This window comes from Hemiscyllium ocellatum, chromosome 20, assembly GCF_020745735.1.
Source record: "Hemiscyllium ocellatum isolate sHemOce1 chromosome 20, sHemOce1.pat.X.cur, whole genome shotgun sequence".
Classification (NCBI taxonomy): domain Eukaryota; kingdom Metazoa; phylum Chordata; class Chondrichthyes; order Orectolobiformes; family Hemiscylliidae; genus Hemiscyllium; species Hemiscyllium ocellatum.
Window position 1 is genome coordinate 51,229,891 of NC_083420.1, and position 27,893 is coordinate 51,257,783.

Below are 27,893 nucleotides of genomic sequence, written 5' to 3' on the forward strand. Positions count from 1 at the left end.
GCCATGGAGGTTCATTGAGTAGGCTGAAGACTGAGATTGATAGAGTTTGACATGTGAAAAACAAAAAGGGATACAGGGATGATGCAGGAAAATAAGGTTGAAGATCAGTCATTACATTTAATGGCGGAATGGGCTCAAAAGCCTGAATCTCCTATCCTGCTCTTTCGCTTATTCTCATGAGATCACCTCTCATTTTTCTGAACCTCAATGAAATCGGCTCAACTAACTCAACCCTTTCAGGAATGAATGTTGAGAAATTTCACTGCAAGAGCAGCATGCTTAAGTATGGGTATTCTCTGGCATCTAGCTCAACATGAAAACTACAGTTTGGTTGTGCTTTTCTGTATGAAATGACAGGAGGTTGACTTGTAAAATAGATAATTCATTAATGGTATTTGATTTAAAGGGAACAGCCTGGACCAAGGCTCAAAAACTAGTCAGTCCAATAGAATGCAGTTCTCTTCTATCTAACTTATGGTTGACATAAGGTAAATGTGTGCCTGAAGGTCTTGTTACCCAGCTTACTTACTTCAACTTACACCACCCACTGAAACATCCTTCTCCAATGCTTCCAAAACATTTCACTTTTACGATAACAACTGCTCAAAGAAAATACAAAACTTTTTTTTTTAACCGATCCTGCAATTTTCCTGCAGCAGGTTGTCCATAACAGTGTTCAGGAGACTAATGTGTCCAGTTCCTATGAGTCACCAGGGTGATCTTGAAAGATTGACTGATGCTGGTTGCAAATGTCTTTGGTGAGTTTGGGCAGTTTCAAACCATCTCTAACTAGCCAGGAAGGGGCCACAGCACCAAACTGGCAGAGAATTATCTCACTTACAGGTTTCATCACTTATTTCTTTTACTCAGAAATGCTATCACACACTGCTAAGTGACTTGCTCACCACCAAAACTACTGTGATGTCTTTATTTTGCATTTTTTAAACTACTGCCAGAAATCACCAAGTAGCCAATTAAATAGTTACCAGCAAAGCCCATTATGGACAGTGCAAGCCATCAAAAGTGAGGGAGAAGTAGGGTGAGAGGGAAGGAAGTAAATCAAAATGGCGTTGGAGTTGAAGGGAACTTTTTCAGGTAATTTTTATTTGTAAACTTATAACCACCACGAGTAAAATCACTCGTGGAGCCAACCTAATCGTTTCAAGCAACACGTATTATGGGGAATGCAAGCTATCAAAAGTGAGGGAGAGGGAATATACTAATCAAAATGGAGATGGAGGGGGAAACACTTACAGGTGATTAACTGCTGCTGGAGATGGGAAAACAACCGTCACTGATGATGATCATGGAGGTGATGATCAGTCACACCAGCTGCAGAATTAAACACGTTTCACTTTTTAGAGAGAATGAAAATGAATTGGGAAATATGTGAACTGGATTTACATTTCTCATAGACACCTGCTTTGACCTGCCTCTCTCAGGAAGCAGCCAGTTGAGCTGAAGCCCGCGGTGCACTGCGCTCTTGGCCTGACCTCACTCCCGAGATACTCCTGCTTTTGGAGAGTGGCGGGAAGGCCTGACCTCACTCCCATGTTGCCCGGTGCGTTTGTGGCACGACCATGGGGAAAGAAACAGGTTAGAGTGAAACATGGAGAGAGTTGTTAATTGCCTTCAGCATTGGAATCACTGTCTTTTAGTGAGTTTGTGGAGGGGAAGAAATCGCTGTCTCTGACTGAAGTGAATCGGAGAGCCTTCAGCTCTGGGCCGCGGTTGCTATGGGAACCAGCCTTGTCCAGAGCTGAAAACAGCAGCAAATGGTCAGGCAGTCACATCCTTTCAACTCAGATGTGGTTTTAATTCTCTCTCCCGTTTTATCCTCGAAATAGGCTTTATTCATCAGTCAATCAGGATACAGCAATGTACAATTCAGCTGTGGCTGTTCACAGCGTAATACAAACCACACTCCAGAATGCCTCGCTACACTTCCATGCAGAGTACATTGACTTTCCATATGGGAAACTGGAACTGGGTTTAGCCATGCAGTTCCTTGAGTCTCTTCCATCATTTAAATTAGTTTGTGGCTGATCCTCAACTGTAACTCCCACTTGGAGACAGTAAGGACCTGCAGATGCTGCCACTTCCCTGTCTGATTTTCAGTGATCACCATTCTTAGCCTTTATTGACTGAGCGTTTGCAACTGTTTTGGGGTGGATTTAACAGATTTCTAACTCGTGAGTGAAGACATTTCAGCTCATCACAGTCCAGAATGGTATCCCCATAACCTTGATGATGTCCACCAGCTCTAGGCTTGCCATCTAAGGAAAGCATCCTCTGAGTAGCTACCCTTTCAATTCTTCAGAATCAAGGTATTAAGCTGATTGGGGGTAGATGTTCACAGGTAAAGGGACGGTTGGAAAGTGGGAACCCCTCAGAAATGAGATAATGAGAATCCAGAGATAGTATATTCCTGTTAGGGTGAGAGGAAAGGCTGGTAGGTATAGGGAGTGCTGGATGACTAAAGAAATTGAGGGTTTGGTTAAGAAAAAGAAGGAAGTATATGTAAGGTATAGTCAGGATAAATCGAGTGAATTCTTAGAAGAGTATAAAGGAAGTAGAAGTATACTTAAGAGGGAAATCAGGAGGGCAGAAATAGGACGAGATAGCTTTGGCAAATAGAATTAAGGAGAATCCAAAGAGTTTTTACAAATGCATAAAGGATAAAAGGATAACTAGGGAGAGAATAGGACCCCTCAAAGATCAGCAAGGAAGCATTTGTGTGGAGCCCAAGAAAATGGGGGAGATGCTAAATGAGTATTTTGCATCAGTATTTACTTTGGAAAAGGATATGGAAGATATAGGCTGTAGGGAAATAGATGGTGACATCTTGCAAAATGTCCAGATTACAGAGGAGGAAGTACTGGTAGTCTTGAAACAGGTAAAGGTGGATACATCCCCAGGACCTGATCAGGTGTACCCTAGAACTCTGTGGGAAGCTAGAGAAGTGATTGCTAGGCCGTATGCTGAGATATTTTTATCATCGATAGTCACAGGTAAGGTGCCGGAAGACAGGAGGTTAGCAAATGTGGAGCCACTGTTTGAGAAGGGTGGTAAGGACAAGCCAGGGAACTATAGACCAGTAAGCCTGACGTCAGTGGTAAGCAAGTTATTGGAGGGAATCCTGAGGGACAGGATGTACATGTATTTGGAAAGGCAAGGACTCATTAGGGATAGTCAACATGGCTTTGCGCATGGGAAATCATGTCTCAGCAAACTTGATTGAGTTTTTTGAGCAAGTAACAAAGAGGATTGATGAGGGCAGAGTGGTAGATGTGATCCATATGGACTTCAGTAAGGCGTTCGACAAGTTTCCCCATGGGACACTGATTAGCTAGGTTAGATGTCATGGAATACAGGGAGAACTAGCCATTTGGATACAGAACTGGCTCAAAGGTAGAAGACAGAGGGTGATGGTGGAGGGTTGTTTTTCAGACTGGAGGCCTGTGACCAGTGGAGTGCCACAAGGATCAGTGCTGGGTCCTCTACTTTTTGTCATTTACATAAATGATTTGCATGTGAGCAGAAGAGGTACTGTTAGTAAGTTTGCAGATGACACCAAAATTGGAGGTGTTGTGGATAGCAAAGAGGATTACCTTACATTACAACAGGATCTTAACCAGATGGGCCAATGGGCTGAGAAATGGCAGATGGAGTTTAATTCAGATAAATACGAGGTGCTGCATTTTGGGAAACCAATTCTTCGCAGGACTTATACACTTGATGGTAAGGCTCTAGGGAGCGTTGCTGAACAAAGAGACCTTGGAGTGCAGGTTTATAGCTCCTTGAAAGTGGTAGATAGGTAGATTGGATAGTGAAGAAGGCATTTGGTATGCTTTCCTTTATTGGTCAGAGTATCGTGTACAGGAGATGGGAGGTCATGTTGCGGCTGTACAGAACATTGGTTAGGCCACTGTTGGAATATTGCGTGCAATTCTGGTCTCCTTCCTATCAGAAAGATGTTGTGAAACTTGAAAGTGTTCAGAAAAGACTTACAAGGATGATGCCAGGGTTAGAGGACTTGAGCTATAGGGAGAGGCTGAACTGGCTGTTTTCCCTGGAGCGTCAGAGACTGAGGGGTAACCTTATAGAGGTTTACAAAATAATGAGAGGTATGGATAGGGTAAGTAGGCAAAGTCTTTTTCCTGCGGTCAGGGAGTCCAGAACTAGAGGGCATAGGTTTAAGGTGAGAGGGGAAAGGTATAAAAGAGACCTACAGGGCAACTTTTTCACGCAGAGGGTGGTACGTGTATGGAATGAGCTGCCAGAGGAAGTGGTGGAGGCTGGTACAATTGCAATATTTAAGTGGCATTTGGATGGGTATATGAATATCCAAGGAACAGGAGAATCGGCGTTTCGGGCATAAGCCCTTCTTCAGGAATGAGGAAAGTGTGCCAAACAGGCTAAGATAAAAGGTAGGGAGGAGGGACTTGGGGGGAGTGGCATTGGGATTGCGATAGGTGGAAGGAGGTTAAGGTGAGGGTGATAGGCAGGAGAGGGGGTGGGGGCGGAGAGGTCGGGAAGAAGATTGCAGATCAAGAAGGCGGTGCTGAGTCCGAGGTTGGGACTGAGATAAGGTGGGGGAGGGGAAATGAGGAAGCTGGAGAAATCTGCATTCATCCCTTGTGGTTGGAGGGTTCCTAGGTGGAAGATGAGGTGCTCTTCCTCATTCCTGAAAAAGAATGCAGATTTCTCCAGCTTCCTCATTTCCCCACCCCCCACCTTATCTCAGTCCCAACCCTCGCACTCAGCACCGCCTTCTTGACCTGCAATCTTCTTCCCAACCTCTCCGCCCCCACTCCCTCTCCAGCCTATCACCCTCACCTTAACCTCCTTCCACCTATCGCTTTCCCAATGCCCCTCCCCCCAGCCCCTCCTCCCTACCTTTTATCTTAACCTGCTTCCTCATTCCTGAAGAAGGGCTTATGCCCAAAACATCGATTCTCCTCCTCCTTGGATGCTGCCTGACCGCTGCACTTTTCCAGCAACACATTTTTCAACTCTGATCTCCAGTCCTCATTTTGTCCTGGGTTTATGAATAGGAGTGGTTTGGAGGGATATGGGCCGGGTGCTGGCAGGTGGGACTAGATTGGGTTGGGATATCTGGTCGGCATGGACGGGTTGAACTGAAGGGTCTGTTTCCGTGCTGTACGTCTCTATGACTCTATGGACATTTTGTTCTTCTGAATGCACATTCTTCTCATTGTGCTTCCACCAGAGAACCCTCTTATCCCAAAAATTAATTTATTCAATCATATTTACACCCCCCTCTTAAGTTAACTGTGCCCTTCCCTAAGTAAAATGGGGTGTCTGTACAATATCCTAATGCCATGAGGCTAGTACAATTCCAACATTTTAAAGGAATCTGGATGGGTACATGAATAGAAAGGGTTTAGAGGGATATAGACCAAATGCTGGCCAAGGGGACTAGATTAGTTTAGAATATCGGGTCAACATAGATGAGTTGGATCGAAAGAACTGTTTCCAAGCTGTACAACTCTATAAAGTAACCAGAATTGTTCTCATCCAGTTACTTCTAATTAAGCCAAAATATAGGTTCTCCCAATTGCTTGTTCTTAATTATGTTATGAATATATTTTGATTGGTATAAGCGTGAATGGTTTTACACTGGTTCCAGGTCCTTAGTGTGACTTAGATCCAATGTGACTTAGACTCTGACTGTGACCTTCACCCCATTGTTACTTTATGTTGACTGCATCAGACTTCCAGTGTATCTCTCAGCATTTATCCCTGGACCTTGGAATATGCCAGTCTACACTGCCTGTGGACAAGCGGAAAAGGTTACGTCAGAATACAACGGGATCTTGATCAGATGGGCCAATGGCCTGAGCAGTAACAGATGGAGTTTAATTGAGATAAGTGTGAGGTGCTGTGTTTTGGAAAGGGAAATCAGAGCTGAACTTATGCACTTAGTGATAAGATTCTAGAGTTTGTTGCTGAACAAAGAGACCTTGGAGTGCAGGTTCACAGTTCCTTGAAAATGGAGTGGCAGGTAGATAGGATAGTGAAAAAGGCATTTGGTATGCTTTCCTTTATTGGTCAGAGCATTGAGTATAGGAGTTGGGAGGTCATATTGTGGCTGTACAGGACATTGGTTAGGCCACTTTTGGAACATTCTGTGCAACTCTGGTATCCCTCCTATGGGAAGAATGTTGTAAAACTTGAAAGGGTTCAGAAAAGATTTACAAGATGTTGCCAGGATTGGAGGATTTGAGCTATAGGGAGAGGCTGAACAGGTTAGGGCTGTTTTCCCTGTAATGTTGGAGGCTGAGGGATGACCTTATAGAGGTTTATAAAATCATGAGTGGCCGGGATAGGGTGAATAGACAAAGTCTTTTCCCTGGGGGTGGGAAGTCCCAAATGGAGGGCATAGGTTTAAGGTGAGAGGGGAAAGATTTAAAAGGGACCTAAGGGGCAATTTTTTCACATAGAGGGTGGTGCCTGTATGGAACGAGCTGCCAGAGGAAGTGGTTGCAGTTGGTACAATTACAACATTTAAAAGGCATCTAGATGGATATATGAATAAGAAGGATTTGGAGGGATATGAGCCAAGTGCTGGCAAATGGGACTAGATTAGGTTAGGATATCTGGTTGGATTGGAGCATAGCATCTGATCTTACAGAGCTGTTTGAGATGAGCCTCAACAAAAGCTCCTGAACCCCTTTCCAAAACATTCTTTGTAAGTGCACAAAAGATGACAAGTCTTACTCTTCCCAACCATCTAACCACGAAGTGGGACTCTGGGTGTGCACGAAGGAGCTATTGGAGAGGAATGTATTCACCACACTTCAAGCCACATCTTGGTTATTCCTTGTCAGTTCTGGCAATAAAGTGTTTTGAGGAACCATCCAACAGGATCCAATATCTCCTTTCTCCGCAGGGCTTTGAGGATATTACATGCAGACCACTACCTCATCAAATTGTCTGATCAAACATGTTTTTATATTTTTAAAAATTATCTATCAGGAGCAGGAGTATGGTGTGTCCAACTGAATGGAGCATTCCTGGGAACTTGGCCAGATCTATCCTTCAAAATACTGGCACAATTAGAACTACTGCACATACTGGCAGGTAGTGTTTGTGTACTGAGGAATTATGGAGAACTTGATGCAGCCACATGCAAAGGTAGTGATCAGGTGTATTTTCCGTCCTTTATCATCTAAAGGTTTGAGCATTATACCCCTGCAAATATGGTCCATTTTCAGTCTCCAGATAAAATGAAGTCGGGCTTGTGTGATTGCCTTAGTGCTGCAGGGAGAATGGGTCAAACACGCACCATGTATAGAAGCACCGAGAGCATTTTGTATTCTGATAACCAGGTTATCACATGGAATTGAGAGGAACCATTGCTCAAAGAAGGTTTTCACAATCCTCCAATTGTGTGAGTTCAAAGGTGTCAACGTGTTTTCTGAGGTTTCAACCAAGGATGCGCTAGATCTGCGGTGTGCCAATGACATCACACAGTTTGGTGTCTTTTACTAGTTCTGTGGCGTCCAGTTTGCTGTCATTTTTGCTGGATCATCCAGCCTCATTGATGATGCAGTTGCAGTTACTGCATAGAACAACATGGCCTGGTCATCATCAGCAGCAATAGGAGTTGCTAGAAGTAGACCAGTCACTCATTTACTCAAGCCAGAAATGAAACCTGAGTGGTCAGAGCAAAGCAATTTTGCAACAAGACCACTAAGTACTGCTTCCTTCAGTGTTAGCGAAGTGTCTTCTAGCAACAGAATATCCAGCCGTAAAGAACAATGACCGTTAACATGCATGTTTGCTCACTGAGCTGGAAGGTATGTTTTCAGATGTTTTATCACCATACTAGGTAACATTATCAGTGACAGTCTCCAGTCACCATACGTGGGAACATCATCAGTGAGAGTCTGCAGTGAAGTGCTGGTGGTATGTCCCGCCTCTCCACTTATAGGTCTTGCTTTCTTAAGGTGGGTGATACCATTTCTGATTTCTTTTCTCTCAAATATCACAAACAATGATCATTGCCTCTTGACCAAATTGATGACCATTATCCTGACCACCTGAAAGAACATCAGTTAACCTTGGGGAGGTATCCTAGGATCAAAGACCATTGTATAGTTTTCTTTCTTCACATCATTATCCTTCGAACTTTGAATTTCTGTTTACAAAGGTTAGTTCAAAGATCCATCTGAAATGTCATATAGGTTGGTTCTGGCCTTTGGGTGTGTTCCTGCACAGTGTTACCTGCAAGGTCCCTTCCAGACCTTACACCATTCTGCCTTAAGTCAAAATCTTGGAATATTTGTCATTGGAACAATGTTAGAGTCTATTGTCAAGGATGTAACGGCAGTGCATTTAGAAACACATAATATAACAGGTAGAATCAACATGGCTTCAACAGGAGAACTCATGCCTGATAAATTTCTTAGAATTATTTGAGAATGTCACAACCAGGCTAGATGAAGGGGAACCAGTAATTGTCATATATTGGGATTTTCAAACAGCATCAAATGAGGTACTGTAAGGCCACCTTTTAAGGTGAGCCCATGGTATTGGGGTCCTCATGTAAGAATAAAATAAAGCTAGCATCCAAGGATTGTTGGCCTTTATTTCAAAGCAAATTGAGTATAAAAATAGAAAGGTCTTGTTAAAATTATACAAGGCACCAGCCAGACCACACCTGGAATAATGTGAACAATTTGGTTCCACTTATCAAAGTAAAGATATACTGTCATGAGAGGCAGCTGGAGATGGAGCGGTTGAGTAATTTGGGCTTGTACTCAACGGAGTTCAGAAGAATGAGAGGAAACCTTATTGAAACCTATATGATACTGAAGGGGTTTGACAGGATACATAACTGAGAAGTTCTTTTCCCTTATGGGACAGCCTAGCATCAAAGGGTATAAAATCATAGTAAGGGGTTGCCTATTTAATGCCAAAATCAGTAAGAACATTTTTCTTTCAGAGGATAGTGAATCTGTGGAATTCTTTATTGCAGAGGGCTGTTGAGGCTGAGTTGTTAAATATATAAGCACATGGATGATGATGGGATAGTGTAGGGGGACAAGCTGAGAATAGTTCACAGGTCAACGCAACGTCGAGGGCTGATGGGTCTGTTCTGCCCTGTATTGTTCTCCGTTCTATATTCAATGCGGAGCTAGATAGGTTTGTACTCTAGAAGAGAATCAATGCTCATGGGGAAAGACAAGGGAGTGGAGATGAGGATTCTCAACTTAGTCATGATCTCAGTGAATGGCAGAACAGACTTGATGGACCAAATTGCCTAATTTTCCTATGTTTTATAGTCTAACTTCGGTGTTAACAGTACTATGGTTGCCCCTACAACACATGGTCTGCAGCATGTAACCTTGATTCTTTCAATAGCAAAATTGGAGAAAGGTATGGGATGGCTTCTTTGGCATTCATTTTCAATGCTATCTTGATCTATTAGACCATTGATGTAGGAGTACCTTCCAATCCTATCAGTATATTTGCTGTATCGTTTCAGTGACAGGAATGTGCTGTCATGGTGCAGTTCCTTTACACTGGGAAGGAAAGCTTGCAGAAACTTTGGGGATCCATTCACGTTTTTAAAATATCATTTCAAGTTATGCACTATAGGCAAGGTAGTCCACTGCTTGGAAATCATATCACTCGTATGAACCCTCTGCACTTAGAAGATGAGGTTAGCAGGCATATCTTTTTCCACTTTCTTCATCAACATTCTGACAGTGCCCTATACTCCCTCACTCAGTTCTCACCATTTTAACACGTTTGACTCCTCGACTCCTATTGATATTAGACCAAAGCTACAAACTAATGAGAAAAGTCAAGACTCTTCACTCAAATGTTTACAATCCTACCTTTGCACTTTGCCAAAAAGCCAAGAAGCAGTCCCAGGAGGGAACTACCCTGCAGTTTCCAAAGTCTGTGACAGACTCTGAAAAGTACCGTTGAAGCCACAATCTCATAGTTTAAATATGCTGGAGAGTTAATTTCACTTGATTGTACTTTCAAAGAGAAGCTGATATATAGGCAAAAAATGATGACAAAATGCAAATTAATTCTGTCAAAAAGTACTTATGAATTTGATGTCTCATGGCTAACTGCCTTGCTGTTGCTCCAGAGGTAGCCAAACATGAAAGAATCAGCAGCAGTGGGCTGCATCATTAGCTTGAAAAGGTGAAGTGTTCTGTAATACCTCTTCTTCCAAACTGAGTATCCCTGAGCTGCAAGCTGCTGCTCTCTGCAGTTTAACTTTAAAATGAATCTTGATCAATTGGGTCAATGGGCTGAGGAGTGGCAGATGGAGTTTCATTTGGATAAGTGGGAGGTATTGTATTCTGGTAAAATAACCAAGTGCAGGACTTACACAATTAATGGTAGGGCCCTGGGTAGTTTTGTAGAACAGAGAGACCTAGGAGTTAGGTACATGCTTCTTTGAATTTGGTGTCACCAATAGGCAGAGTAGTTATGAAGACATTTAGCACACTCATCTTCATTGCTCTGATCTTTGAGTATTGGAGGTGGGATGTCATGTTGATGTTGTATATGATGTTAATGAGGCCTCTTCAGGAGTACTGTGTGCAGTTCTGGTTGCACTGTTACAGGAAGGATATTATTACCCGGCAAAGACGAGTTAACTTGTCTTCACCCAATTTGTCTTTTTCAGAGTGCGATGAGTAAACTCGTCCAAAACATATAATTTCAAAAACAGCCGCACACGAGTTTATACGTCAATTCTCAGCATTTATAGGCCCTTCTCAGCTAGAAATGAGTATACTCGGTGACTCATATGTCTGGTAGCTGTGTCTCTTCCACCTCAGGCATTGCAAGAAGCGTCAACGCACCGCTTTTGGGTACACACTGTCATTCGGTTTTTTCTGTTTTTTTTAACAAATTACGCCCAGATGTTGAGCTCAGAAGATGACAATGAGTATGAGCCTTCTATTAGAAGCTTGGATACATCAGATGAGAGTGCAAGCATTAAAAATACTATTAAAAAAGCAATTAAAAAATTGGTCTGAAAATGAAACGTTTTGTCCAAAAAAAAGTCGCTGGGGAAGGGGTTAAAATGGGGAGGGTTCAGAAAAGATTTACCAGAATGTTGCTGGGAATGGAGGGTTGCAATTATAAGGATAGCTTTTCACTGAACGTAGGAGATTATAGAGATCATGATGGGCATAGTCAAGGTGAAAAGCAAGGTTCTTTTCCCTAGGTTGAGGGAATTCAAAATGAGGGGTATATTTTTAAGGTGAGAGGAGAAAGCTTTAAAAAAGACATGAGGGGCAACCTTTTCGCACAGCGTGGTTCGAGCATGGAATGAGCTGCCAGAGAAATGGATGCAGGTACAGTTACAACACTTAAAAGACAAGTACATGAATAGACTAGTTTAGTTTGGGAACATGGTGGCCATGGATTAGTTGGACAGAAGGGTCTGTTTCCATGTTCTATGACTCTCTGCTCCAAGAATTTCTGTTAATATCTTGCTTCAGTTATACAAATTTGCCTGTGTATCGTGGATTCTACCTAATCTGGCTTAAAATAAATATTTGTGCACATTGCAGAGCTCATCAACTGAAGCATTTCTACCATTTTCTGGAATTTAGTACCTCCAGAACAGTAATTACTGACATTTTATTTTCTTGATAAACCTATGCAAATTGTGTTAGCTGTTTATCTCTCTTGCTAACATCATTACTTGTAGTATATCATCAGATACTCATTCAAAAACCAGTAGAAAATAGATTGCAATTCTTCAATAAAGTGGAAACACTTGAGCCAAGATTATGATAAACAGACTTGATACATCAGTGCAGTACTGAGTGGAGCAATGCCAGAAACAGGTGACTTGGTCATTCATTTCATTGCTATTGGAGGATCATGCTGCACATAAAATGGAAACTATACTTGCCCACAGAACAAGAATCGGTACCTTCAATTTAATTCTGTGTGTAGCAAACTCAGAGATAATTCTGAGATACACTTGATAAATAAATATTTCTCACATTTTAAAGGACTAATATTGAGGCTACAATCAATCGATGTTCCCAGATCATCTGTAGTGTTTTTATAAATATTGCACTCTCCATCATTGAATAGCTATTAGCCTCTTCAAATTCTCTGTGCAAAAAAGCCAAAGAATACTAAAAAAAAATGCCTCTGGAAAATGGTGCCATGTGTTATACTCTGCCATCAATGGGAATCAAACATACTCTACGCTTCATTACAGTGGCCAATATTTTATGCTATAAATGTTGCTGTCAGTTCACAAAGGAAAAATCCAATAATTATGTAGCGTTGTTTATTGCCACACAAACAGAAGTAGTAAATAATTCTCAGCAACATGGTACAATAATTGTACATGGGATGTAGACTCCCAATCCATTGACTTTTATTTCTCATCTTTTACGTCAACCCAATATCATGAATCATTTTTGTCTTGATATTAAATGCTACCTTTGTTACTCCATTCTATATTGCCGGATGGCATACAGAGATATACAAGTGACTCCTTTGGTTCTTTCAAGAAAACTCACCCGCTGGGTGCATTTTTTCTTTTCAACGAACCTCAAATTTTCAAAGTTGTGGAGTGTGGCTGCCTGCAGAAACCAGCCGTTTTTTAACTTCATTCATACATCCACCATTTTTTGACACCAGTAGACCTGTAAAATTGTACATAACTGCAACTCTTCATTTGTTGGCCTAATCAATATCTGAAGCTATTTATTCACAGGTGGCATCACAATTGAACCTTATGCTATTGTCATCAATATGAACCTTAATCATACGTGCTGAAGAGTAATTTGAAGAGGGAGCCATGTTTTGAATGGTAGAAAATGTCTCAAACAAATAGATGCAAATGTGTTGCTAGTCAAAGCACAGCAAGCCAGGCAGCATCTCAGGAATAGAGAATTCGACGTTTCGAGCATAAGCCCTTCATCAGGAATAAGAGAGAGAGCCAAGCAGGCTAAGATAAAAGGTAGGGAGGAGGGACTAGGGGGAGGGGCGATGGAGGTGGGATAGGTGGAAGGAGGTCAAGGTGAGGGTGATAGGCCGGAGTGGGGTGGGGGCGGAGAGGTCAGGAAGAAGATTGCAGGTTAGGAGGGCGGTGCTGAGTTGAGGGAACCGACTGAGACAAGGTGGGGGGAGGGGAAATGAGGAAACTGGAGAAATCTGAATTCATACCTTGTGGTTGGAGGGTTCCCAGGCGGAAGATGAGGCGCTCCTCCTCCAGCCGTCGTGTTGTTGTGTTCTGCCGGTGGAGGAGTCCAAGGACCTGCATGTCCTCGGTGGAGTGGGAGGGAGAGTTAAAGTGTTGAGCCACGGGGTGATTGGGTTGGTTGGTTCGGGCGGCCCGGAGGTGTTCTCTGAAGCGTTCCGCAAGTAAGCGGCCTGTCTCACCAATATAGAGGAGGCCACACCGGGTGCAGCGGATGCAATAGATGATGTGTGTGGAGGTACAGGTGAACTTGTGGCTGATATGGAAGGATCCCTTGGGGCCTTGGAGGGAAGTGAGTGTGGAGGTGTGGGTGCAAGTTTTACATTTCCTGCGGTTGCAGGGGAAGGTGCCGGGGGTGGAGGTTGGGTTGGTGGGGGGTGTGGATCTGACGAGGGAGTCACGAAGGGAGTGGTCCTTGCGGAATGCTGATAGGGGAGGGGAGGGAAATATATCCTTGGTGGTGGGGTCCGTTTGGAGGTGGCGGAAATGGCGGCGGATGATACGTTGTATTTTGGAGGTGGCGGAAATGGCGGCGGATGATACGTTGTATTTTGGAGGTGGCGGAAATGGCGGCGTTTGGAGGTGGCGGAAATGGCGGCGTTTGGAGGTGGCGGAATAGATTCCTACATTAATTTGTAATAGTGACAGATTGATAACAATTATGTCAGAATAATCTAAAATGATGAAATAATTTCACTTTGAGACATGGCTTTTTCCAATATCTAAGTTGTTTTCCTTATCCTCCACTCTCAACCTTTTGCTCCTCCCTGGCCACATTCTTCATTAACTCAAATTGGTGCATTAGCTTTCACGTCTACTGAAGTAACTGTTTCCTACCTTGCTGCTTTGTCCAGTGACCTAAGTATTGTATTAAGACTTGGGACATTAAAGACTGAGAAGTTGTAGCCTGGAATCTATCAACTTCAGTTACCTTCAAATTGATCCCTATGGTTGCTGTCTCTTCTTCCGTTAATACTCTTCTCAGTGCCTTCATCATTTTGGCTTCTCCAACATCTTTCAACCTTGTTTCCTTGTGCTACATCTCAACAATCTTGCAACTCATCCAATAATTACAGCAGTATATGTCTTCATTGAACTTATGTTCAAGAGTTCTGATTTCACAATTCACATGTGTCTTTTTAAATTTTCATATCCAACTTACTGACTTTCTCTTCCTTGATGTTGCTGTCTGTGCTTTCTGCTTCTTACTGCACCAGACTCTCTTCACTCAGTTAATTTATTATCACTCATTAAAGTTTTGTCCACGAGTTTCCTTCTCTGCATCATTTTTGACTTTATCTCTTGCAAGATCCCAATATTCTCCCTGTCATAAACTTAAAGTTCTCCTCTGTAAATTTCTTTTTGTTCAGTTTCAGCTTCATTTTACTGTCCTTGTACATTATATCCTTCTCTTTATTGTCAAGTATTCTGACATACTTTCCTGCATTGAAAGAGCATCATTATAAATGCAAGTTGTTAGTTAAAGGGAAAGGAATGCTTGCATTTTCATGAAAACCAAGATTCCTCTCAAAGAGTCATTTGATTGATATCTTTCATTTTCATGGGCAAATCTTACTTTTTTTATTTAAAAAAAACTAATACTATTTTGCCAGTTAATCAATATTGTATTTGAGCACTGTTTGAGCCATGACTTTACACATTATTGGTATTTATTTTCATATGGTAATACTCTGACAGCAATTAAAGCTTTATTTTCTCTGTTTCAGCATTCCCCTGCAGATACTAATTTGTTAGATTGGAGAAGCACTCTAGAAATCAAGCCTCATTATTTCCAGTGTTGTCATGAGTTAAAGATTTTTAAAATAGGCAAAATTACCTGTCTTTTTGACCCAGATTGACAGAAAGTATAGACCACGTTTTGGTTCTTAACAAGAATTACTATTTATGACAGCTAAATAGAGTCTAGCTGCAGATAAACAATTGTGAATGGTCAACATGTAACTCTAGTAGTTAAAACTCTAACCTCCTTGTAAAACCCAACCTACACATTCATGCAGACAAGTGCATAAAATTAGTGTTATGGGTAGAGGAAAAGACTGGAAAGGCAGTTCAGTGAGTCCTGTCCTTTGGGTTTGTCAGGACTTGCTGCTCATCAACCTTTCAGAGGTATTTTCACATGCTTGTAAGAGGAATATGGCGACAACTTCACAGTTACAGTTGATTTATTGTTTAAAAGCTACAGCCTACAGCAAATGTTACGGGGAAATAAACTAGTTTACTTCAGACTTGAAGTACTTTTTAGGTGCAGACAAAAAGATTGCACCTTCTGTTTCAGAGGTTCAATGGCTACTGATCAAACATTCACGCCCATAAGCTGTTCAGTTACCTTGTAACCAATCATATATTTAGTGGAAGGTAAAAGCCTTTGTGATTGGCAACTGCCACAATTTCACAGATCAGTTAGCTACTTGTTGCTGGCCAAATTTCATTTGTACATATTTCCTGGTTCCAGCTTCTTTGCAACTAACACCCCACACCTGAACGGCTTCAACGAACAACAATGTTAACAATGAATGTTGGTGACCTGCTTTTTGAAAGTGCAGCAATCCTTTCCACAATCTTTGCATTTTTTTAAACAGTCCTTTCTACTTCAACCCACAATTAAAGATACAGAAAAATGAAAAAGATACAGTCTTTTCAGATTTATGTAAGGTATAGTACCAAAGACAACTGTTAACATTCTGACACTTCATATAAAATGACATTTACTCATTTGTAAACCTGACAGTAAACTGGCAGGCAGCAAAGGTTAACCAGACAATCCAGGTCTTAATTTCAATCAATGTGCATTCATTCTCCAGCAATTATCATTGGGTGGTTATACGATTACAAAGTTTAACTTTGTTTTCCTTCCTTCCTAACAGAAAGGCACTGAGAAAATCTGAGGAATCAAGCCCACAAACTCTAATCTGTAGATCTCAGTACCACACCAAGTAATGTTCTTAGCCAATGTTTGGGCAGATCTTTTATGGTCATCAGACAGAATTAAACTTGAAGTTTATTAGAAACAATTATAATATTCAGAAGTGGTCCATTGTTATTTAGGTCCTCAAATGATAGAAATCAGTATAGGTCTGTGATTTAAACATGCGCCCATTGTGCAGATCAAAATACTTTACTCAAGATCTCTGAGAGGTGATGTATTTGAATACAGGTCTTTCTGCTATAATTTGCATTTTGTTAATGGGAATTTGCTACAAACACAGTTGGCAAATTGGGGATACTGCTTCTGAAGTGCGATCTTTTAAAATGTGTGTTGCTGTAATGCGATTACATCAACAACACTGTAAGCGCTGTTTCTAAAGAGCGATTTTTCTATAGTGGGGGTGGGGGGGGTTGCACAAGAACACAGCCATTACATTATAGGACAACTACCTGTATGTGCTTCTTCCTTCATTGTTCCATTTTGTAGTTTGGCACCAAGCATACTTGTTAAGTAACTTGTGATTGTCTTGTAGTGCCACTTATCGAGAAGAATCTGCTGGATCTGAAAGTAAAAGAGGTTCCTCCCTGGACTATACAGAGACTATTATCCCCAATGTCTATTTTTCATGCTATCTGCAGATGTAAGTGTGATTTAAGAAATCTAATTCTACACATGAGATCTCAGTGACACATTGAATGTACTGCATGGATTAGAATTTGAGTAAGAGTTCTTTTATCGTAGTAGATGTTCTACTCATTTCTGCTGTATTCCATCATACAGGCCATGATTCTTACTACAAACATTACATCGATGTGAAAAAGGGTGGCCTTGGTGGCATTTCAATGTTCCTGATGGGTTATGTTGTGATCAGCTACATTTGGGGATTCAGCCACATTAGTAAGTAAATGTGCACAGACTCCTTCGGGCTTGAGATGTTTTTCATTTACTTGTAATTCACTAAAATAATGGACCTGCAAATTTTTAAAGTTCCTTCATAGGACATCTCGTCACTGACTGGCCAGCATTGCCCACCTCTTGTTGCCCTTGAGAAGGTGGGGATGAGCTGCCTTCTGGAACCATTGCAGTCCATATGCTGTAGATATGCCCACAATGCCATTAAGGAGGGAATTCCAGGATGTTGACTCAGCAACATTTAAGGAACTGCGATATGTTTCCAAGGCACTGATTGGCTTGGAGGGGAACTTGCAGCTGGGGGTGTTCCATGTCCTTCTAGATGAAATAGTTGTGCTCTCTAAGGATCTTTTGTGAATTTTTGTAATGCATCTTGTAAATAGTACACACTGCTGCTACTGAGTATCAGTGGTGGAATGACCAAAGTTTTGTGGATATGGTGCCAATCAAGCTGTCTGTATTGTTCTGATGGGAGACTGGTTAGCAAGGTTAGATCTCACGGAATGCAGAACTGGCTGAAAGGTAGAAGACAGAGGGTGGTGGTGGAGGGTTGTTTTTCAGACTGGAGGCCTGTGACCAGTGGAGTGCCACAAGGATCGGTGCTGGGTCCTCTACTTGTTGTCATTTACATAAATGATTTGGATGCGAGCATAAGAGGTACAGTTAATAAGTTTGCAGATGACACTAAAATTGGAGATGTAGTGGACAGTGAAGAAGGTTACCTCAGATTACAGCAGGATCTTGACCGGATGGGCCAATGGGCTGAGAAGTGGCAGATAGAGTTTAATTCAGATAAATGCAAGGTGCTGCAGTTTGGGAAAGCAAATCTTAGCAGGACTTATACACTTAATGGTAAGGTCCTAAGGAGATCTTGGAGTGCAGGTTCATAGTCCTTGAAAGTGGAGTCGCAGGTAGATAGGATAGTGAAGAAGGCTTTTGGTATGCTTTCTCTTATTGGTCAGAGTATTGAGTACAGGAGTTGGGAGGTCATGTTGTGGCTGTACAGGACATTGGTTAGGCCACTATTGGAATACTGCGTGCAATTCTGGTCTCCTTCCTATCAAAAAGATATTGTGAAACTTGAAAGGGTTGAAAGATTTACAAGGATGTTGCCAGGGTTGGAGGATTTGAGCTATAGGGAGAGGTTGAACAGGCTGGGGCTTTTTTCCCTGGAGCCTTGGAGGCTGAGGGGTGACCTTACAGAGGTTTACAAAATTATGAGGGGCATGGATAGGATAAATAGACAAAGTCTTTTCCCTGGGGTCGGGGAATCTAGAACTAGAGGGCACGGGTTTAGGGTGAAAGGGGAAAGATATAAAAAAGATCTAAGGGGCAACTTTTTCACACAGAGGGTGGTACGTGTATGGAATGAGCTGTCAGAGGAAGTGGTGGAGGCTGGTACAATTGCAACATTTAAAAGACATTTGGATGGGTATATGAATGGGAAGGGTTTGGAGGGATATGGGCCGGGTGCTGGCAGGTGGGACTAGATTGGGTTGGGATATCTGGTCAGCATGGACGGGTTGAACCAAAGGGTCTGTTTCCATGCTGTACATTTCTATGACTCTAAGTGTTGTTGGAGTTGCTCTCATCTAGGAAAGTGGGCAGTATTTCTTTACGCTCTTGCTTTGTGCCTTGTAGTTGGGCGACAGTTTTTCGGGAGTCAGGAAGTGAATTATTTACTGCAAGCCTTGACCTAATCTTGGAACCATTCTATGTGTACAGGGAGAAAGTGAGGACTGCAGATGCTGGAGATCAGAGCTGAAAAATGTGTTGCTGGAAAAGCGCAGCAGACCAGGCAGCATCCAAAGAGTAGGAGAATCGACATTTCGGGCATGAGCCCTTCTTCAGGATTCCTGAAGAAGGGCTCATGCCCGAAACGTCGATTCTCCTGCTCTTTGGATGCTGCCTGGTCTGCTGCGCTTTTCCAGCAACACATTTTTCAGCTATGTGCACAGTGAGTCCAGTTCAGTTTCTGGTCAGAGGCAACCCAAGAATGTTGATAGTGGGGGATTCAGTGATGATGACACTATCGAATATCAAGGGACGGTGATTAGATTGTTGCTTGTGGTTGGCATCTATATGGTGCGAACATACTTGCCACCAGTCAGCTCAAACCTGGATATTGTGCGAATCTTGTTGCATTTGGACGTGAACTGCTAGAGTATCTCAGGAGTCTGAATGGTGCTGAACGTTGTGCAATCATCAGCAAACATCCCTGCTTCTGACCTCGTGATGAAAGGAAGGTCATTAATGAAGCAGTTAGAGATTGTTGGACCTAGAACACTACTCTGATGAACTTCCGCAGATATGTCCTTGAGCTGAGATGACTGACCTCCAAAAACCAGTCATCTTCTTCATTCATCAAGTGTCCTTCAGTTACTCATTGCCATTTGGTCAATGGAGGCAACTTTTCTCTAATGCCAGATCTTGGTGTCATGAAACTATGGTAATATGACATTGTGTAACATTGCATACAGTCCACCAAAATCTTTTACTATAGAAAGTTCCTTAATTGTCATCTTAGTTTTATTTTAGACCTGGGGTTTTAGTCAATATTCTAAGAAGAAAACCTGCTAATTTTAGATTAATTACTTCCCAGAGATTCAGTCAGAGTATACTTTATTCTCAGAATTTTGAGGATTATATTTTCTCCCCAGTGTTAATTTTTGAAATCTTATCTAATTACCTCTTTACACAAACGCACATTTTCTTTCGGAGCAGTCTTTGTAAATTCAAGCAAAATGAGTAAGGTCTCTGTTAAGAATTTATTTTTTAAATTATACATTCAAGAATGTGTTTACCCTGACTAGGCAAGCAGATGTTGCCCACTCCTAATTGCGGACAACCTTTTACGGATGCCCAAGCAGAGCTCAGAGCTGACGTAGCCCACAATGCCCATATCCTGTAAACATGTTTAAAAAAAACCTGGGAACGGGGTGCTGAATTTTAAATTGCTAATAGGTTGGGAACATTGGTTTCCAAAAATAGGTAAGAAAGTCATAAGTATGTGCATCACATTAGTTAGTGGCTTTCAAACCCAGCAATTGTATACTCATATTATTACTGCATCTCTTGACCAATCAGCATGAGTGGGTGTGGTGATTATCCTTATGAATGGATTTCAATTTCAGTATTTAGGGGGATACTGTAGGTTTACAATTTGCCAGATGATAGAATTAGTAAATTGGGGCATACACATTCAAAGTCGTGATGCCTCTCTGGATATGGAAGCCACATTAGGAGTACTGTGTACAATTCTGGTGACCCTGCTATAGAAACAATATTATTAAACAAAGTTAAAAATCACCAGGTTATAGTTCAACAGGTTTATTTGGAATTATAAGCTTTCGGAACAGCGCTACTTCCAAATACACTTGTTGGACTGTAACCTGGTGTTGGTTTTTAACTCTGTCCTCTCCAGTCCCACACTGGAATCTCTACATTATTATTAAAGTAGAAAGTGTGCAAAAAAAATTTGCAAGGATGTTACCGAGATTGGAAGGTTTGAATTCGAAGGAAAGGCTGGGTAGGTTAGGACTTTTTTTTCTGGAGCTTAGGTGGCTGAAGGATGACCTTATAGAGTTTTATAAAATCATGAGAGGCATGGATAAGGTGAATAGCCTCAGTCATTTCCCAGGGTAGGGGAGTCCAAAACTAGAGGGCATTGGTTTAAGAGGAGAAGGGAAAGATTTAAAAGGGACCTTTTAAATCCTTTCCTACCAGGAAATTGCAGGAATATAGAGGTGAGGTTAAAATCAGGTCAGCCATGATGTATTGAGTGGTGCTGCAGGCTTAAGGCACCAAGTGGCCTATCCTTGTTCCTTTTTCAAATGACAGTTGCAAAAGAGGAGGCACTGATCATTAGTGGAGCTTTGGTGCACATCTTTGTTGCAGATGGTGACACAATTAAATATAGATCCTCCAGGGCATACATTAACATGATGCCAATCACGAGTGAAATATAATGATCACTTAAAATGTTCTGACCTGGACAATCCTAATTCATATATTTAAATTGCTGCAGGCAATTGTGTCCTGCAGGAGATGGTGCAGGGAAACAATAATAATTCTTCAGAGGAAGCCACTCCCTCTCTGTGCATAGTTACAGATCTCATGCAAACAGTGCACCAGCTCGGATATTCACAGTGCTAGAAAAGCACGTAGTTGGATTTTGACACATCATCAGTGAGTAAAAGCAAATTGAAGTGAGAGACAATTGAAGAGAAGACTGTCAAAGGCTTAAGAATGCTCCAGCTGCTCCTCAGCTGAAGTTATATGTTGTACTTTTGAGTTCACCAATGAGCTGGAGTGTTATACTGATGAACATTCCAGCTATACTGTGCAGGCTAGCCATAAGATTGGTGTCACATCACAAACCTTCACAATTATGTCTTCATACATACATAAGAGTTCTCACCTGTTTGCAGAATCAAACTTAACAATGACCAATTGCACAATATCAATGCCACCTGAAAAAGGATGCATGATACCCTGGCCTTGGGCATTCATCACCCCACAAATCTGCAATAAAGTGTTCTTAACCTTATTGCAAGCAGAGAAATGTGAATGCAGAAATATAAGATTGATAGTAATGTGAACATAGAAGTGGGGACTCAGCTCAAAAGCGCCCTCTTCCTACCCATTTCCTTGCCTTCCCAGTTAGTAACTCAAACACTGCTTTATATCTCAGAAAGGTGATTTGTCTTTGCAAAGGCACTGAAGGAATCCTTAAGGACTCCAAAACCTTGTGTAGATGTTAATGAAGAGTATCTACATCTACAAACTGGGATCTGAGCAATTTGCCTATTCTCACCACTGTAGCCACTGGTGTGGCATCACGTGGAGGTGCGTGGAAAATTTAAACAAAGAATTTGAAGTTGCACAAGATTATGTACATTGGTATATTCCATAGTATTAAATTGGAAAGTTTTGTGTTTTAAATTTAAACCATTCAAATATTCTTTCTCCTGCAACTTTCCCATCTTCACCATTTTTGATTACTACCTAGCAAGTGATCTTTTGATAAAAAAGCAGAAATTCATAAACACAAAGCCACAGGGATCTGTGAAGGAGGTGCATGATTTGTGGTTTGTTGGAATGGAATGCATTTTGCATGTAGATGTCAGATGGCTGGGCTGGTGGAACCCCAGTGAACCTCACATCATTTAGGTTTTCCAAGTAGTAGGAATAGTCTTCTTCCCTTGTTCTTCCTGTACATCCAACTTCATAGTTGCACAATATTGTGCGGTGTACAGCATGCCTCAACATTGAAGATCCTGGGTAGTAGGTACTGAAAGGCCTTTCTAGATCTGTCCAAAAATCTGAAGTATATCTTTAGCATGCCAGTGGCTTGCTGAATGCTGCAACAGGTTGCCATATAGCTTTCCTGAGCCACCATTGATTGGGTTGTTCAGAGTAAGAGAGGTCATTAGTCAAATTTTAGGTGAGGTTTCTGTGTCTCCACTCAACTAGCATTTAACTCTGTCTTGAGAGATTATAGAGGAAGATTTGCTGCAGCACGAAAAATACATAGCAGCTGCCTGAGAATAAAAACATTTGGTTTTTATGCAGAGATGTATTCCCTACTCCAAAGGAGAAATTGAACATGAGCCCACCATCTCAGAAGCCCACTGCTCCACTGTCATATTACCATGGGAGCAGCATTAATGATGCAGAGTGGGACGTTTTCCCCCCCCTCCCCCAACATCATTTAGTATTAAGATGTAGAGAGCTGCTGGATAATCTGAATATCTGGTTCTGCGATCCAAGTTGTGCCAGGATTGAGCGATGGCCCCTGCTGGGACTGCGCCTCGTCCCTGAGGAGAAATTCAAATGTTGTGGAACCTGGACCTCAGGTAAGTTTAGGATTTTGGATGAGCTCATCTCGCAGACCCCACAGAAGTTGGGAGTGGTGCAAGTAGATTTGGAGGTTACATCTTAGAGGGTGGAAAATGGATAAAAGATGGGTATGACCTTGGTGGGGAAGGGTGCATCTCATGGGGAAATCCCAAACAGCAAAGAACATGACAGCAACCTGCACAGTGAAAGCTGACATGCTACCTGTTTTGACTCTACCTTCCCCAACTATTCATAATATAACAACAAATGTGAAAGAGGGCCTTCTGTTGCCATTAGTTGACTATTTAATGCTTTGAATGGTTCAAGTGTGGTGGATTGCCCGATGCCTGTCCTACCAACAACAACATTTGAGAGACCCCAGGAACTGGTGAGTAGAAGGGAGATGGAAAAGCCAAGCATTTTATTTACAAGTCCCCTCTACGCTGCCTTCAAATACACCCGGGTGGCTGGAAAATCATTCAATTGAGAAGATAGAAACATCTAACATTTATAGCATGGAAGAAGTCTATCAGTGTCTGTGCTGGCTTGAAAAAGAGCTTTCCAGCTTAATCCCACTTTCCAGTTGTCAGTCAGAAACCTTGTGAGTTATGGCACTTCAGGTGCATATCCAAGGTTTCTTTTGAATTTTGAATTACCTTGTCGTACAGCGAGTTTCAGAACCCACTTACTCTCTGGGTGAAAAATATTTCTCAACTCCCCTCTAATCCTTCTCTCACTTATGTCAAATCTAAACCGTTGGTTATTTGGCTTCTCCACTAAGGGTTAGACTTCCCTATTCACTCTGCCTAAGCTCCTCATAATTCTGTGCACCTAAACTGAATCTCCACTCAAACTCCTGAAACTCAACGAAAACAATCCAGCCAATCCACATTTCCCTCAAATCTAAATTTCTCCATTCCTGGAAAAATCATCTCCTTTGTACCCTCTCTAATGGCAATGTATCCTTCCTGTCGTGTAGTACCATCTTACAACACATAGTGCTCTCACTGCAGTCTAACTGTTTTTTATGCAATTCTAGAATAACTTTCCTTCTCTTTTCTTTGCTATCTAGGAAATTGTAGGTCAGTGAGCCTTACATCAGTATTAGGGAAATTATTGGAGAAAACTCTTAGGGATAAGATTTATTCGCATTTGGAAAGTCAGGTAAATTGGGTACTATGCACACCTTAACATTTGATGTGACTGCAGGAATAGTGGTACATTAGATTAGATTCCCTACAGTATGGAAACAGGCTTTTCGGCCCAACAGGTCCACACCAACCCTCTGAAGAGTAACCTACCCAGACCCATTCCCCTTCCCCTTCCCAACATGGCCAATCCGCCTGACCTGTGCATCTTTGGACTGTGGAAGAAAGCGAAGCACCCGAAGGAAACCCACATAGACACAAGGAGAATGTGCTAACTCCACACAGACAGTCGCCCAAGGCTGGAATCAAACGTGGGTCCCTGGTGCTGTGAGGCAGCAGTGCTAACCGTTGAGCCACTATGCGTGTCCCCCCACCCAATGGTACTTGATTTACAATACACTATCCCTGCATATCATAACACTATTCCTGCTGGTGCTGCTCGTCATCCTCGTCCTCATCAAAGATCCAATGTAACCAAATTTTAAGCAGGATCCTAGTTGATCTGATAGATTGCAGCTCCAAATTGGAGCTCACACAAAGAAATCTCCAACTTTGCCCAAGCAGCTTCTCAGCTCGTGTATTTTGTGCAAAGCCTTTTGCACAAACAGGCAGCAAAACAGCTGCAAAATCTTGATACTTGCTGGCATTTTTCTGTGGTGTATACCGTTCCCTCAGTTGTTGCTGTGGAAGCAGGAAGCCCAGGAAACATGTACGTCGTTAAATTCCAGAAGCCTTGTTAGTATTGCAGTAATCAAGTGAGTAATATGTTAAAATTAACAATCCAACTTTCCTGAGGGATTTGCTTGCATACAGCCCTCTGTACTGCAGTTAATTGTGGAATTTGGCAGGTTGCACCTAGCTTTTGAAACCCTAATTAGATTCCAAGCCCATACATTCTTGCACAAGTAAGACTTATAAAATTTTTGCAGTGAAATCCTTAAAGGTTATGGGCTGCTGGCAAGTGCTTTTTACAAACTGCATAGCATTTCACAGAACATGGTGCACACAAACAGATAATGTGGCTCAGCTTTTTAACATACCAAGTGGGAATGATCTGAAATTCTCTACCTATGAGGACAATGGAAGTAGATGAATAATTTTGATTTGGAATTAGATGGGCTCTGAAGTGAACTAAAACTTTGTGTTACAAGGAGTGGGAGAATGGGGCTGATTGGATTGCTTTCGAGAGAGCTGACAGTGGATGTAAATGGGTTGAATGGCCTGCCTCTGCACTGTAATGATTCCATGATTCATCAAATCCCATCAGTATACTCTTGTTGCTTTGTCTCTCAAGTAGTCATGACCCAGAACTCACTCCCTTTGAGCGAGATGGAAGCAGAGGTGTTGAATGATTTTGAAATAAAAATTAGATGTTTTTCTGTTGCACTTCAACTGTTTGTTCACTAAAATGCACATTCAAAATCCTGACCAGCTATTTCAGGTGTCCTATGGCTGTCACAGGCAGAACTGGGTAAATTGGTATCTTCTGTGTATCAAATGCAAATATCCTCATTAATCTCCTCTGATGAACTTTGTACATTAATTCAAACAAGTTTCATACAGTGTATCATATTAACTCAAGCAGAGATTGCATATTTTAACACTTATAAAATCACGGATGTGACTTTATGTGAGTTTTAATTGCTGGCATTTTCCCCAAGGGAAAGGCTCATGTTTGGATGAATGCCGGTATACAGTGCTGCTTATGTGTAAATGAAATGGAATGTGATTAATTCACACTAGTGCATCAAAACAAATCTTCCATTACTGGCGAGAGACCTTGTTAATACAATTACACCAATTTACTCATCTTGAATTTTATTCCAAATTTTGATTTACTTTTTGCCTCATTCTTGCGATTCATTTCTAATTTTCATTCAGTTGGGAATATACTTTTCTCGTTATAACTCAGTTAAATATTAAAAACATTTACAGCCTGGGGTGGATGGGGGGGGGATAAAAGTGGGATGATCGTATGGGTTAGTGGAGTTTAAGTTTGCAATTGCAATCAATTTAACGGAAGCACATCCAATTTGTTACCAACAAAAAAAATCCTCAGTGGATCTTTCTGAAGCTGATTAATATTTCAGAGGCTTGATTTTAAATGCGAGATTAGTTCCAGCCTCTAAAATATAATCCTGACAGGATGCAGTATAGCACAGAGGCAAGGGCAGTGTCATTTCAAAATTCCAAACACAATTAACTGCTTCAGCACGTTGATGTGCAGATAATGTAGCTGTGTTTGGTGTTCCAGAGAGACAGACTGATAAACATGGTTGCAATCTCCTATTTTAATAGAAATTTGAGGACAGATGCCTAATATATATTCCATTGTATTGTAGAGCAGGATCGCTGGAGAAAGTACCACTAAATGACTGCAATAACATTACAGCTCGAAGTAATGATAGAAGCTGACAAACGTCTCTGCTGGACCTGTTGTTATTGAATGGTTACTTTGTTCATGCATTTTTTACACCAGTTGGTTATAAGTAAAACTCATTGCTTACCCATTTGTTATATTACTCTGTCCTGATTTTTGTGAAAGGACAAATTTGAAAAATCTGTTCATTGTTTCTGGAATTAAATGTGATATATTGCTGAATTTGGCTTCTTTAAATGTGTAATTAACAAAGGGATGTAAAACACATTGTTTTTTTTTTCAGTTTCAAAATAGCAGTTGAGGTAATGTGAGGTTAGATCAAACACCAGATCTGTACTGCCCTAAAATTACAGTCTGTGAAAGCAACCATGAAAATGGGAGTCTGCTTTTCCTTCTTTTGACTTTGCCTTTGGCCGCACCTGAGGCACAGCCTTGAGCAACACTTGGTTTGTTTGACCCTGACATTTTCCACACCCAAGAACATATTTTCAACTGTTAAGCTCGGAATCTATGTCTCCTATACAAATTCATATTCAGATAACTGCTACACTTGGTGACTTATTATAACAGCTTGTTGAATTGCACCCTTTGAGGATTTGTTTTCTTCCATTCAGGATAACATGGGTGTTATTGCCTAAGGCAGCATTTATCATCCATTATTAATTGCCCTGGAGTAGGTGGTGATGAGCTACTTCTTAAACTGCTGCAGTCCTTGGTACTGGTAGGAAGGGTGGTCCAGGATTTTGACCCATTATAAGTGAAGGAGCAATGACAATACTTCCAAGTTAGGACTGTGTGTGGCTTTGAGGGGCACTTGCAGGTATTGGCTAGACAGGTAAAGATGGAAGATTTCATTCCTATTAAGGAACTTGGGAGATTGAAAGGCATAAGAAAGTAGACATCAAATTAAATGGTCAACAGCTGGAACAAGGATCACAATGTAAGTATTTAGAATGTATCTTGTCATAAGGTGGTTATTGCCAAAAAAAAATCTAAGGTACAATAGCAATGTGGAAGAACGTATTCTCCAAGTTTAATGAAAGAGTACAAATCTTAAGAAAATAACGATGACGATGATATGAAGTGTTTTAATCTAGGCTTTTGAATCATTGACCTTAAGGAAAATAGGACAAAGTGAGGACTGCAGATGCTGGAGACCACAGTTGAAAAATGTGATGCTGGAAAAACACAGCAGGCCAGGCAGCATCCGAGGAGCAGGAGAATCGACGTTTCGGGCATAAGCCTTCTTCAAGAAGGGCTTATGCCCGAAACGTCGATTCTGCTGCTCCTCAGATGCTGCCTGGCCTGCTGTGTTTTTCCAGCATCACATTTTTCAACTTGAGGAAAATAGGCAATGAAAGATGAGAAAGTTGTCAAATGTAGTTTGGGGAAGGATGGAGCAGATCGGTTGGAAAGAACATAAGACTAATAAAG

General features: G+C 41.5%; 1 protein-coding gene across 1 annotated transcript; it reads left to right on the forward strand.

Annotated features, from left to right (window-relative positions):
- The first annotated feature begins 1,511 nt into the window (after positions 1-1,511).
- Positions 1,512-26,601, forward strand: atp5mf (ATP synthase membrane subunit f). The gene is made up of 4 exons (XM_060840350.1): positions 1,512-1,596; positions 16,711-16,818; positions 16,959-17,075; positions 26,422-26,601. The coding sequence occupies exons 1-4, from the start codon at positions 1,581-1,583 to the stop codon at positions 26,448-26,450; spliced, it is 270 nt and encodes an 89-aa protein (XP_060696333.1). The 5' UTR covers positions 1,512-1,580; the 3' UTR covers positions 26,451-26,601.
- The last annotated feature ends 1,292 nt before the right edge of the window (positions 26,602-27,893 follow it).

Coding starts and splice junctions, on each gene's coding strand:
- atp5mf (XM_060840350.1), top strand. Junction 16,819..16,958: donor TTTTCATGCTATCTGCAGAT/GTAAGTGTGATT, acceptor TCCATCATACAG/GCCATGATTCTTACTACAAA. Junction 17,076..26,421: donor TTGGGGATTCAGCCACATTA/GTAAGTAAATGT, acceptor ATTGTATTGTAG/AGCAGGATCGCTGGAGAAAG.